At 35.9% G+C, this 15,433-nt stretch overlaps 1 protein-coding gene across 1 annotated transcript in view; it reads right to left on the minus strand.

Moving 5' to 3' along the window:
• Erc2 (ELKS/RAB6-interacting/CAST family member 2) overlaps positions 1-15,433 on the minus strand; it is a 678,261-nt gene that overhangs the window by 338,884 nt on the left and 323,944 nt on the right. The window contains exon 7 of the mRNA XM_071614554.1: positions 3,391-3,558. Within this exon, the coding sequence (XP_071470655.1) occupies positions 3,391-3,558 (168 nt within the window). The remainder of the gene's footprint in view (positions 1-3,390; positions 3,559-15,433) is intronic.

Genomic DNA, 15,433 nt, shown 5'->3' on the forward strand with positions numbered 1-15,433 from the left:
AAATGAGGTTCATTCACTTAATTTGCATTAACCAATTTATTCTATTTACTCAAAGATAAAACAAATTCTTATATCTAGACTATGTGACCTTGAGCAAGCTTATCATAAGCCTAAATATTTCTCAGTTCCTTGGATTTATAATTGCACCTGTCTCATCAGGTTGTAGTTAAGAGTAAGTAAATAGTGCTTGGCATGCAACATAAGAACTCCAGCAGGTCTTCAGCTCTTGTCGTCACTCATTGCTAGAGATTTTAAATGAAAAGTCTTCTCTTCAATCATTAGAACATGCTCTAATGTATGCCAATGTAACATTTCTCTATTAACCCCACCCAACAAAAACCCTTTGATTCAAGGGTCTTTACTTATCTCTGCCCAGGTCTCTTTCAGTTATCTATTATCAACCAAATGGGTACTGTGAGATGGGAATCCAATAATGAGGTCCTTGTCCATGAAGATTTCAACAGAAATGAACTCATAATACAACCCACCAAATCACCAACATCTTGAGAGTTCCAAACAAATGCAGGATCTCAACTTTTAACTCCTTGGTGAAATCTCAATGATTTGATTTTTATCTAACTTTAATTATTCTATAAAATAAAAGCCATATTATTCTGCACATAATTACACCATTTAAAGGTTCTGGTTCACCATAATAGAACAGGAATGCACTGAGAGGAGATCTGATGTCTCTCTTTATTTGAAAAGCCCAGAGAACTCACTTATGGAAAAGCAGAAGTGTGGACAAGTAGGGGTCTGGATATTAAGAATTCATTGATAATCTCATCCCAACCTCTCCACAGAAACAGATAAGTACCAACTGTCATGGTCATCATTGCATGGCTCAGTCCTTGAGTCAAATTGGCAGGAAAAATAAAATTTCACAAGGGAACAACATGTAGAATGTGATAATGCTACTATATGTCTTTAACAAAGGGCAAAGGTCTATAACAAAGTACCATTTGAGCAGAGGCCCAAAAGGAGAAAAGGCATGAGTCATGTGAATACTTAGAGCAGTTCTGTCCAATAGAAACATAATGGGAACCACATAGGTAATATAAAATTTTCTTGTAGACCATTAAAAAACAAAAAAAAGAAAAGTGATATAAATTTTAAAATTATATTTTAGCTCACCTACTATGTCCAAAATATTTGTATTTAAACATATAATATAAAGATTATTAATGAGAGGTCTCACAATATACTTTTCACAATAAGTCTTCAAAATCTGGTAGGTTTTTCACAATTACAGCACATCCCAATTCAGGAGCTTTAGGCTTATAGCTACCATACAAGGCAGGGCAAGTCCAGGGTTAGTGTCCCCATGGGGAAATACAGTAAAGCATAAGAGAGCATGCCTGATGTCTCCCTCAGAAGAGTGCAAAGGCAGTGGAGGCCAACATGACATGAGTAAAGGGGAGACCAGCAAAACAGGAAGTCAGAAGCTCAATCATATAAGACATCATGGGCCCTTATAAAGACTTCCACTATTACCTCTGAGTGAAAATGGAAGCCCCTGGGAGTGGTACAGCTTCATGGACCTGTGACTTGTACAGCAGTCCTGGGTCCCACACATGGTTTTATGTTCTGCTATTGCTATCTTGAAATTCTAAATTTTTGAACAAAACCCTCCACATTTGTACTGAGCTGAGAGGATAGAACAGTGACAGAGTGCTTGCCTAGCATGTGTGAGGCCCTGGGTTTGATCCCAGCATCACAAAACAACAACAAAATGTTCATTTGTACTGGACCCCACAAATTTTGTAGCTGGTTGTGAATGGAGAGTTTTGACCAGAGAGTAAGTTTCTATGTTGAGAATAGACTATAAGAAATACAAGGATAAATGAAGGAAAAACAGCTAGGATACTTTTAATATGATCTGAGTGAGAGATGATGATGGCAAGTGACACCAAGAGGATGGTGGCAAGTGTAGCTACAGCATGGTGTCCAGCAACATGCCTGACTAGGGTGGTATCCTTGGCCCACCATTGATTTCCACTCAGTTTGCATAATGATTGCATGCTAATCTGAGTGCTTTATATCTTTCTAACCCCTTTTGTCTTTCATAAAAGAGCAGAAATTGGTTTCTTTTCTTGTTGACCCCTTTTCTAGAGGAAGGCAAGGCACTCTATGGTTCTCCCTAAACTGTACACATCATTAAATGGGAATTATCTAAAAGAAATTCACAATGCTGGTCTCGGGTTGTAGCTCAGTGGCAGAGTGCTTGCCTAGCACACAGGAGGCTCCGGGTCCAATCCTCAGCACCACATAAAAATTAATTAATTAATTAAAGGTACTGTGTCCATCTACAACTAAAAATGTTTTAAAACAAAGAAAATCACAGTGCTGTCACAAAATCAAGGGCTCCTATAATGGAGAAAAGGAACCACTGAAAGAAGAAAGAAAACAAGGGCCCTAATGAGGCTGAGCATCTTCTTGTTGGGTTACTGTGGTTGGGACTTCTTATACATTCTCTCTGTTGATTCAAATAAGTATAGCGTATAAACATTACTCTTCTCTCCAAATAATCTACATGGATTTGGCAATTGCCATGGTCTGAATGTTACTTAATCACCAATGTGAAAATATTAAGAGGTGGAATCTACAGAAAGTACTTAAGTTATGAGACCAGAGACCACATAAATGGGATTAGCAACCTTCTAAATGGGCTAGAGGGAACCATCCCATCACATGAGGGAATGGCATATATGTCCTCTAGAGGATGCAGCAACAAGGCAATATGATGGAAGCAAAGAGAACACTCTCATTGGACACTGAACCTACTTCTACCTTGATCTTGGAATTTTCTTCAGAACTGTGAGAAAATATATTTCTGTTTTTTATAAATTGCCTAGTCTCAGCTATTTTGTTATAGCAGCAGGAATGCACTAAGACATCAGGATATAACCAACCAAAGATTATGTAACTATAAAATGAATCTAAAATGCATTAAAGACCCATAAACAACACTGATCAACTCTCAAGAAGGAAAAATGAAAAATAAGCTCACTTTTTGACTTAATATTTTTTATTCACTGGTGAGTGTGGAATACATGGCCTCACACATGCTAAGCAGAAGTTTTATCACTTACCTAGCAGCACCCTGGTTCTACTATTTTATATTTATACCAAAATTTATAAAATTACCTCCATGTTTAAGCTGACAAATGAAAAAAAAAAAAACTCTATTCAGTTTTTAAGTGATAAAGTAAAAATTTAATTAGGCCAAGCTAAAAATGATATGATACAACCACAAGTAAAATGTCAATAACTAAAAAGTTTATACTTCCTAATCTAAAATTTTAAAGAAAATTTATTTTCCATCTGCTCAAAATCTCTCTACATGACAAAACATGCATGATACCAACTCTCAACATGAAAGCTACTCACCTTTTTCTGAAGAACATTAATTTTTCTTTCCTTCACTTCTAACATATCTTTCATGTCACGAATCTCTCCAGCCAGTGTTCCCTTCTCTTCTGTGAGGTCCTGCAATTGTTTTGTTTTTTTATTGAGAAAAGATTCTTTTTCTTCCAGTCGTAATCTCAGTGCATCTACCTAAAATCAGGAAAAAGAAGGTTTTGTTTTTACCAAGAGGGTATCGATCACCATCAGGAATGCCCTTGCAGGGGTGGGTTGTAGCATGAGCTTCTTGAATACAGGGTGATCAACCCATTGCTCACAGCCACCTTGATGCCATATATTTTAACAGCCAGTAATCTACCTTAAAGTCCTATTATGTGCATATCTAAATGGAATTTTTTTTAAATATAAGGTTTCTATGAAATAAGACTTTATAAAATAGTAGTATGCTTCCAAGTTTGCTTCCCTGTTTTCAGGAAACAATGTATTCACTTAGGCTGGGAAATAAAGCACAATAATACTCCATGTCTGAGAGCCCACTGAGGGCAATGCACTCCTCACAATTTGCAGCATCCCCCAGATACATGGAGAGAACATCATGAGCATCTGGAAGAACAAGATTGACACATAGAGAAACATTCCTAAATTAGAGAAATACATATTGCCAAGAGGAAATTAGTGTTGCCAGAGGAAGAAATGGTCTAGAAATTAAACACCCATCCTTTAGTTATATGAAAAACTGTTTTCCAAATACTTAAAAAAAATCCTATTTCTACCTGAGCTCAAAAATTAGAAAATTACAATTCCTGTTTTTCACTAATATAAAGATAAAACATAAATTTTATTTTTATATTTAAGATCTTCTGAACCCTATGTGCAAAGAAAGTTTTGTTTATATACTCAAATTCTAGATTATAGAAAAAAAAATCACTGGGGTGATAGAAAAAAATGAGACAATAAAAAGAATATGAAGGCCATTAAAAGACCATTTGAAAGTTAATCCCCTATAGTCTTTCTAAATTCTACTATATTAGTCTACAAGATTGTATTTATCTCTATGTTTACAAATACCCATTGTTCTAGTTTTAAAAACCAACTATGACACTTTATGTGAAGATTATTCTCATTAATTATTGTCAATAACAGATTGAGACTTCAGAGGACACTATTGTCAACTGAATAATCATATCTAATTTGCTACTCCCAAGACATGTGCTTTTTAATTGTATTTTTTAGGGGGGTACCAAGGATTGAACCCAGAGAAACCAAAATAATAACAACAAAACAAGCCTGCAACCAAATTATCATATAACCCTTATGAGAGAAAGAAGGGAATAACAGGGTTTATATGGGCAATGGGGTATTGGGGTGATGAAAGGTTTGATTCTCACCTTCCATACAAAAAAAAATCAATAATGGTAGCAACATAAATAACCATGAAGTTGAGGTGTCAAAATAACCAGGCAAAAATAATTAATGGGGATTGTTTGGAGGAAGAAGAAATAGGAAGATGGGAAGTCGAGGGTTGCTGCATCTCATAACAATTTTTGTTGAATATTTTGCTTCTTTATGTTATAGTCAAGTAAAATTTAGATGGAAAGGAAAAATCTTTAAAGATTGCAAGAATACTATAATAAGCCAAAATAAATAGATATGTAAAAACACTAAGAGGACACAGAGTCAAACAACAACTTGAACAATGGGAAAAGAACACCCAAGGCTTTGGGTCCCCAGTTTGCTTCTATGTAGCTGTGAGAATCAGGATGAACAACTCTCCTCAACTTAGCCTCCAGCCACAGCTTTTAGCCTTCAGCCACAGCTTGTTCGTCTGTAACACAAAAAGGTTAGAAGAGACGGGTCTTGATGCCTAAAATTTTGTGATGTTGAAGGCAGGAATCAGTCTTTGGTAGACTATACCAGCAAAGAAGGATGATATTAAAGATAAAAATTACTGGAATAGAAACTCCTTTGTTTACCCTTTCCAAGCAAGGGGTTCCAATGCTTTATTTCTAAAGGTCAAAATTGACATGGAGGTAAATGAGTAGTTTTTCCAGTTCTGGCCCAGAAAAGAGGATGAATCTAGAAGGCCTCATGAGGAAGGAGTGACAAAAGGTGTTTGAAGCCCATAAGGCATAATACTACTGACCACACAATGAGAGAGGGTGGACACTCTGTGATCAGAGAGCCTGAGAACTATAGTTTCTTCAAATATCAGATAGCTATATCTCTTCTCACATAACGATCATACAGATACAGGGGCTGGCAAAGTGGAAGAGATAATCTTGTCCTGAGATTCTTCCCTTTTTTGAAAGCAAACCTATGCCAGGTACACCAAAGCTTAAGCATCTTAGTTCTAAAGTGGCTTATCTTTGTTAAAAGTTATCTTCATCTTCAGGCTTAGTGGTACAAGCCTGTACGGGATGTGGGGGGTGAGAAGTTATTTTCATCTACCAACCTGGAATAACACCACTATTTCTCTTTGGGTTTTCATCCTATCTGATGACAATATGTGTATTTAGCTTATGCATAAAGCATGGGCATTTGGTGAGGTCCTTGGAAATTGCCAGAACATGCTGAACACTTTAGATTATAGCAGTAGTTAGAAGTGGTTACAATCAATTATAGATATTTGCAATAGGCCTACTCAATGAGATTCAGAGAAAAAAAATATGACTGTGGAACTCTCAGCTCAACATTCTGGTTATCAAAGTTGGATGGCCCATATGTGGACCTAAAATACATGCCCACCATTTTAACTGTGGTGCAAATAAATTACAATATGGAAGGTGGTGAGTGGTGCTGGAGAGAGTTTAGAAAAAAAAAAAAAAAACACTCTTTAATGATGAATAATACACTTAATATTTGTAGCACCTTCTTTCCATGTGTGATCTATCAGGGTCCTGCTGCATCTTCCTGGGCAAGGAGATGAAAAGCAACCCTAGCTGTGAGAACATATCTCCTGGAATAAAACAGAGAGCAAGGATGGTTGTGATCAACAGACTATGCGCAACACCCAAATTCAACATGGCAGGAGGGAGTCTGTGCCAGCTGAGGTCTTCTGTGTGGGAGATGATTTTTCCATGTGCTGGAAAGCATGTACTTAACTTCAAAGGAATTTGGACCATGCCCTTCAATCACCTTCACTCTATCTTTAGAGCTTTACACAGTCTCCTAGAATCAAGATACAAAACTTGAGGGTCCTTTTTTATTTTATTTTATTTTTTTAACCTGAACTGCATCCAATTCTCAAACAACATCAGCCCAGTTTGCAGTAAGCAACTATGACATCATTTCTAAAGTCAAATTTGAACTTCCAGATGGTGCAAAACCACAAACAGGCACACAGGCCTTCTGATGCGCAGAAGTCTAAAGATGAAAATATTAGGCAAGAAAGAATACATTCTATTAAAAATTAGAAAGAGATGTTCCAAACTGGGTATCAATGAGTGAGATTTAAGTCAGATTGAAGTTCTGAATCCATTCAACAATGTACATCATTTTAAAAAGAATCAGAAAAGCTTTCAAGTCTAGATTATATTCCAACATTGGGTAGAGACATAAAAGTTAAAATGTTTGGGAATAGGGAATACCTTTCTCTACCTCTTCACTCAACACTAAATAATTTTAAAGGCCCTTGACACTCTCTCAAACCTTGGCAGTTGACTCAATAATAATACTGGCAAAGAGTACTATCATTTCCCTGAAAAAAGAAAGAAAATTAGAACTGTATGATACAGTCAGTGCACAAAGATCCATAAGGTTGAATTCCCAATTTTTATATGTGATGTAACCACAAGGGAATGAATCACCGATGTTAAAACTAGGACCATCTTTCCATTATAGAAGAGTTATTTCCTTTTGATCCAATTGTATATTTGTGGGTGCATGCACATGTGTGTGTGCACACATGCATGTGTGCTTAAGAGCATGTAACATACAAACTTCTAACCTTTTATCTGGCAGAATAAAACAAAACATTTGTTATCACTTCAGTTCCAGGTAATAACTTGAAAGAAAAGGACCACAGCAATGAAATTGGCAAATATCACTAAAATCAGAGTTAAGTATTATCAATCTTCATGTCAGCACCCAGGAATTATAACCAGTTCCAATGGTGAGTTATGTTTCTAAACGTTCGCTACAAAAGGCTCCCGACCTTGCTGCCATATTTTACGTGGGCCTTCAGAAACAGTTTCAACGTTGTGACAAAACACTGAGTGCTACTTGATGTGTCATAAATAATTTTTAAAAATCAAATGGTTCATTTCAGTCTTAAAATGACAACAACACTTGAGGGAGAAAAAGGAGCCACTTGAAAATTTTCACAGATTAAATGCTACCTACTTGACAACACTTCAGGAATTGAATAAACACGCTATCACAAAGAACAACTCTAAAAGAAAATGAAACTGGAACACTTAAAAAAGCTCCCAATGTAGTTTCATTTCACATTCAAAGTTTCATTTGTTTGTTTTTCCTAATAGCAGATTTGGGTGAAGGATATATTTGAATTTGATTCAACTTGCAATCATTCAAGTAGGGAAACAGTTTCAAAGTTGAAAGTATGAATAACACACAGACTCCAAAGACACAAATGCTAAAAATAACCTATATCCCCAAACTTGATGTGGTAGTAGTCACTAGATCTCACATTCAGCTCTTCTCTTTCCTGAAGAGAGAAAATATGGATTCCCAGTCCCTTGTAGTGTTTTATATTCATAAAATGTATGCAGAAGTGAGGCACATCACTTTCTGTCAGTGCCATCTTGACACTCTTCCCTTCCTCTAGAGATCTTGGAACTACAATTTCCAGAGGATGTTATAAGATGCCAGAATCTATATATTTGGATTCTTGAGTGACTTCTAGAGGCAGAACCTCCACCTCACCAATCTCCAGTATGGGTTGGATTTACAGTATGATATATGAAACTATTTCTCCCTGACTTTGCTAAGAGGTGGGCACCTTAAAATTAGAAAGGTTTAGTTGTCCTAGAAATCACCATGAACTTAGAAGAAATAGGACTGTTGTACTCCCTCCTCTCTGTCTACATGTAGTTCCTCAAAATCTACTTCCCCTCTCCTTTCATCCCAAAGTTAAAGAAGAGGCAAAAATGAAAGAGCCAAGGATGGAGCTAAAAGGGAGAAGGAGAGGAGTTCTAGGGAGTTGGCACAGGGGTTGAAGATTAAGACCTTGAGGAGGAGAGAGAAACTAAAGAGGAAGGACCTATTAAGACTATTGGATTAGAGTTCTTTGGATAGACAATGGCTCAAGACGACAGCTCTTATCTAAACAACATCTATACTGCAACTACATGTTCAACCAACTCATGGTAAGGGAAATGGGGTCATCTAGAGATCTTACAAATGTTGGGAACATAACTATGATACTTATACACAAAATGAGGAATAATACAGTACTTCCTTCATCTAGTTATTTTGGTTATTAAATAACATGAAATTCTCTTAGCACAGTGTCTGGCACTTAGAAACACTCAATAATTCTTTGCAATTGTTTCTGATAATTCTGCTATCCACAGCCTCTAATCCAGTGATTTATATACTGTAGGAAATGCAATAAAGGTTGCTGATCAACAGCCCTCAGGAAGAGTAGAGAACCAGAAAAGAAAGTTTTGTGCTCGAACATGTACCAGAGAGTTATACTGTCCGACATTTATTTTAAAATATTTCAGCACCTGCTGTATGATATATGGGTTAATGTGGAGGGGTATCTGAATAGGTGGGGTGTGGGGCAGGGGAATGGATATATTTCCCAACTGGGAATAAATTCTCTAGAGTAGTCAATTAGTTTATGAAAGAATTTAATAGAAAGTTAACATTCCAGAGTCAGCTACCAAAAACACCTCCATATTCTTTGTATTTAATGAAAACTGGTCAGTTAATATAACTGATATGAGGAGTGAATTTTCCTTGGTGAAGTGAGTGGTGTTTGAGGTGTGTGGATTGGCTAGAACTACTGCACAGTCATGCCTACTCTCTCAGGAACAAGATTTAAGACCATGTGTCTAAAGTAAATATGATGCAAGTCACATAGGTAGCTTTAAATTTCCTAATAGCCCCATTAGTAAAGTAAAAAGAAAGAGGGGAGGTTAATTTTAATAATATATTTAATTAACCTACTGAATCTAGAATATTATCATAATATAATCGATATGGAAAACATTAATGTGATATCTTAATTCTTTTTTTCCAGACTATCTTGAAATTTTAATTTTTATACTTTTAGTATACCTCTGTTGAGATCTCAGGACCAGGCACATTTCAGGAGCTCAAAACCACATGTGACTTCTGGCTACCATATCATCAATGTAGGCCTATGACTCTAGGAAAAAATTCAGCCCCTGGAACAAAGGTCTAGGCTTAAGCTTTCTATCTTCCTTGCATCTAGATGTTTCAGGCAGGATTTCTGCCCACCAGCAAACACAAGGTTGTCTGATCCTTGCCACAGGAAATGTCATCACATTGAATTAAGATAAAGCTTTCATGGCCTCAAGACAAAGGGCTGGAACTTTAAGGGGTTCTCAGAGAGGGAATGTGCCTGAGATGGACTCCCTGGAGTACATCACATATGCTTCTCTTTTATAACTACCAGGGGCTACTACTTTACTGATCTCTACCAAAGAGAATGTATAACTATTAATGACCTGTGGTTTGATAATTCAGTTAGCACAAATATTTCTGCAGTTTTGAAAGAACAACTCATTGCTTTAATAAAAATAATAATCATTGCTTTAATAAAAAACTTTTAAACCAATCCCTAATTACATAAAAAGTTGTCCTTCAGCAGCTACAGCATCAAAAACTGTTTCTACCAGACCAGACCACGTCCATCTCTTACCCTGTGCTCTTTTATGCCCATCTATTCTTTAGCTTCTTCAGGTACTTTGATTTCAGATGTCTTTTCTCTGTAGGTGCTATTTTTATATACACTAACAAAAATTACTTATTCATTCATTAAACAAATATGAAGAAATCATTTTGTGCCAGGCGTTATTAGGTGACAGGGATATAGCCTTTTAACAAGACATTGAGGTCTATAACTTATTGAAACATATATTTGTGAGTTGGTGGTAGAGAGTAAGCAAATAAGGATTAGATCCATATCATTAATTAAAATGAGTTTTAAGTTGAGAGGAGAGTAATACAGATATAGAATCTAAGAACGTAAGTAAAAGCCCTATAGTGTTAAATTCAATTTGGATATATCAGCACGAATACATGATGGATATTCTCTTTCAAAAATTATTTTTTAGCTTTGTCCACTAAAAGGCTTAGGAAAAACTGGCTACCTCAATAGCAGAGAGCACCCACCCAAATATCCGATTATAGTCTCTAAAACATAAAAGAAATTCATTTTCATTACAGAAATGATTGATTTTAGGTCTGAGGCAGAGAATGTTCAACATAAGTACAGAATACCTTGTTGAATCAGAAAGCAAGCAAGTTACTAAAGACCAATAGAGTCTTGTTGGCCAAGAATGGGAAATTTGATGCACTCTTAAAAATTTCCTCAGCTGCTCTATGCGAAACTAGAGGCAATGGAATGGAGGCTGAGGAAATGTAAAGGGATTACTGCAGTGACCAGAAGTGAGGTATTGGCTGCCACAACTTGAACAGAAGTGGTAGGAAGGAAAAAGCAACTGTGTAAGATACAATAAGAGATGTAAGCAGGAGACAGCAGGCAGGACTGAAAGTTTGTGCTTGTGAGGTAAAAGTAAAGAAGAAATTAAAGATGAGTCCCAAATTACTAGCTGCAACAACTCAGGAGATAGTGAAATTATTTCCTATGCTAGGCAAGACTGGGGAGAACCAGAATTTGAGGATAGGAAATCAAATGTTCAGGATTAGACAACTGTAGTTTGAGATGGCTGGGAAACACCCAAAAGGTAAAGTACCTTATGATTCCCGAGCTCCTGATACTACAGAACCTAGACTAGAGTCTAACTATGTGGGGATGCAATCCTGGATTAACATCAATGTTTCTCAGAGACAGAATAGGACACCTTCTGCATATTTACAGATTCACTCCTACCTAGATGCAGTTTTCTAAGATGAAATTCATAAAAATGCGTAAGGATAAGACATCTCTACAGATAAAAACTTAAGAGAGGTCCCTTTCCTCACAGGGTTCCTGGATTTCAGTTACAAGGTGTCACTCCTTCTCACAGTCATGAGTAATAAGGGACTTGGTCACTTTAGTTAAGTTCTTCAGCCTTTCAAGACAGCCAGCTAAGCTCAGTGAGGTATTTATCCTCCTGTTGATTACCACTGTTAGTAGAATGATGCTGCATGGAAGGAAAAAGACTATCTGATCCCACCTGTGGGTGCCAACTTCCAGCTAGCCATCAAAGGCTTACATACTAGAGGAGGGGAAGATAACCTGTATTATATTTTTAAATATTTAGCTAGCACAAAGAGAAACAGTGACGGCTATATTCTAGATAGAGTGCTCCATAATTTACAATGACCCTTCCTCTTCACGGTACGTCTGGTCTCTTATATGATTTCAACTCAAAAAATCAATTTGGGGGATATTTGGTGTTGTATAACCACACACCATGCTTATAAAAGTTAAGTTACATCACCAACTTGTTAATAATGCAGTTGAGATTTTCAGATTGTAAAGATGCATTTGTCTTACTAACTTGTCAAAAAAATTATACTCAAGTCCCCCATACCACCTACCTGAAAACAACAATGCTGGGTGAAGAGTGTGTCATCTATGTGAAAGAATTCATATCATCTGTGGGTTAATAATCGAGCCAACTTTATAAAGCCTGTTTTCATACTTAAGTTTTTGGCTACTTCTTACACTAAAATTAGGTGGTTTTAAGTGATTAGTCCAAAGTTCAAAATTTAATGTTCAGTTTGGTTCCAGCAAATTTCTGAAAACACATGGGAATTGTAACTCATGTGTTAATACTTAAAGTTTTTGTTAATAAAATTTCCAACACTAACCTTACCTCATTGAACTTACCTCACCGGTTTTTATGCTCACTATAAAACTATAGCTGTCATAATATTTTTGAATTACTACTAAAGGAAGCAAGCCATTCCAAAGTCAATGTTATTTTGCAACATGATGATAGTTATAAATTCAAAATACTTAAAACCAATTTGCAAAACTATCAATCTTTGGTACCTTCTACCATTTGCAAAGCCTATCTTCAAAATATTTATTATTACCAAAAGTAAAAAGCAAGAAAACAGCATATATCGTTCACATCACACTTTCCCTTCAAAAAGCACATTAAATGCAAATTGTGCTTTTAAAATAAAATTTTAAAATATTGATTCTACTTAGATATGCCATGAAATTCCTAAACAATCATTGAATCCCAAAGAAGTTAAATCACTAATACTTTAGTACTATAATCAATAACTGATCTCCAGGTCAATGATTTTCAATAAATCCACATAAGTAGCTTTTATCTAGATATGCTTAAAATATTTGTAAATGACTAACAAATTAGTGACTAATGTTATTTGATTTAAACCCATATTTTAGAGTTGGGTGTTTCAAATACTCCTGGAAGATGGGAACCTGTGGTTCAAGGGTCTATGAGTTTGATATAAGAATTTTCTTATAATTTCTCTACTTTTTATATTGTCTTATCATATGATTATCTCAAAAGTTAGAATGAAATTATTCCAGATCATATGAATAACTCCTTCTAAACAAGGATTGCTGAGAGATTTTAATACAGACTGGCCTCCACTTTTATGATTCAACTTCTTTTTTTACTTTATTACAGGGTGAAAGTGATACATGTACAGTACAATACATGGAAAAAAATCCCATGGATTTTGAATTTTGATCTTTTCCCAAGTTATCAATATGTGTACACTACTCTCTTGTGCTACACTGTTGCATCAAGCCACAGCTGCCAGTTAGTCATGCAACCACCAAGGAAAGCAACTGACACTCTGCCTTGCACTGTTTGCTATGCTCTGATGCTAGGCAGGTAAGGTATATTAAATACTTTTCCACTTGTGATATTTTCAACTTTCAATAGGGTAAAGAATGTTAATCCATCATAAATCAAAGAAGATCTATACATACCTTTGTGTTTGAAGTTTGCTTTGGGGTGAAATAGGAAAATTATAGAAGGATTTCTTATTTATTTGATATACTCTCTCCAAGTCTTATCCACCGGACAATCATGGTGACCTTGCAAACTAGAGGTTCATCACCAATACACTATTTGAGGAAACTGAGTCAACATAGCACACTACTCTGCAGACCTTTAGAACCATCATGTGAATTATAGCTGTTGGTATCATGTTCATATCAAGTATAAATTCATGCCTAGCAAACACTACCGTTCTCCACACTCAATTAATATCATTCATTTAAATTTTATTAATTTTAATACTGTATTTTCATTTAATATGCAATTTTATTCGGCTTCATATATCTATAAGAGCTTTAAGTATACTTAGTCTTATCTGTGTCTAAGTGGATGTAAGTAATTATTATTCACAATACAATACTGCATGTCTACAGGTTCTTTTTTATTTCCCTTTTAAAAGAAACTTCTTCCAAACTGTGAGAAATCCTGCTCTAAAGTATATAGTATTTGTTCTCTGAAATTTTTCTGGGTACTGTGAAAAAGTTAGGTAGGGGTGTTGGAGTGGGTTTGTGTTCCAAGATCAAGCATACTTGGCAAATGTGATTTATGATAGGTATTAGCATATTAAAGGTTCTGAATAGTCCAACAGCAAAGATCCTTAACTTGATTTAACTCACCTTTTCCCACAGAACCTGTTGTTTGTTTTTCTAAAAACATATGATAACATCTTTTCAGATATTTTTAGGAAAGACTAACCTAAAATGTCCTCTAGCCTTCAATATAAATATATATAATTTGTTTTTTTTTTTTTTTTTTTTTTGGTACCTGGGATTGAACCCAGGGGCACTCAGCCAGTGAGCTCCAATCCCAGCCCTATTTTGTCTTTCATTTAGAGACAGGGTCTCACTGAGCTGCTTAGCACCTCCCCATTGCTGAGGCTAGCTTTGAACTCCCAATCTTCCTCAGACTCCTGAGCGCATGGGATTACAGACGTGCGCTACCGCGCCTGGCTAGCCTTCAAATTTTTAAGGTACAGCACAGATAGAAAACCTTTAAGTTTTCAGTGTGGTGAAATGGGAACACATTCCTGGATTGGCTTCAGAGGGCTTCAAGATGTCCTCTGTGGTCAACACTGTGTGAGGTTATGTGTCAGGATGTCTCATGTATTTTCAGGGCCACCTGTGAGGTTAAGCTTTGTTTACAGGTGAAAACAGGCTCTGAGGGCTAATGTGGAAGAGCTGTATCTTTTAAAGCCCCATCTTCTGATTCAGTCTAGTAGCACACACCCAGGTTCATTTCTTGCTCAGCTGGCATCTGAGGATGGAACCTTGAGCAAGTTGCTTGTTACACAATGACTCAACCATCTTTATAAACCAACAAAAGTTTGCTCAATGGCCTCAAAGGTCATTACCTAACCCAACCCTTTATGATGTCAGAAGGTGAATGATCCAGATACTAAAACATGTATTAAAGTTTTGGCAATTAAAAGGGTTTGGTAGTAATACACAAAGAAAAAGATCAGTCCAGGAATAAAAATGAGGAAGTCCAAAATAGGTTCATATACATATGAAAATATAGTGTATGATAATGGTAGCATTTAGGTTTAATAGGGAAAGTGTGGATTATTCTATTAATAGTGGATGAAAACTATTCATTCAGAAAAATAACAAAGGTAGTAAATGTCTTACATGACTTTATGATGAAAATAAATTCCTAGTAAAAAGTTAGATGTAAAACTTGAATTATAAAAGTGCTAAAAGGAAATATGAGAGCTGGGGTTGTGACTCAGTGGCAGAGTACTTGCCTAGCATGTGTGAGGCACTGGATTCAATGATCAGCATTAAATAAATAAATAGATAAATAAATAAATAAATGTTGTTTGCAAAATAGAAAATATGAGAGCCCATTTTTTAATTCTTGGGGCACAAGAGAACTTTCTAAGCAATTTTTAAAAGGCTACATATTATAAAGAAAATGAC

Source organism: Marmota flaviventris, chromosome 1 (assembly GCF_047511675.1).
Source record: "Marmota flaviventris isolate mMarFla1 chromosome 1, mMarFla1.hap1, whole genome shotgun sequence".
Lineage (NCBI taxonomy): Eukaryota > Metazoa > Chordata > Mammalia > Rodentia > Sciuridae > Marmota > Marmota flaviventris.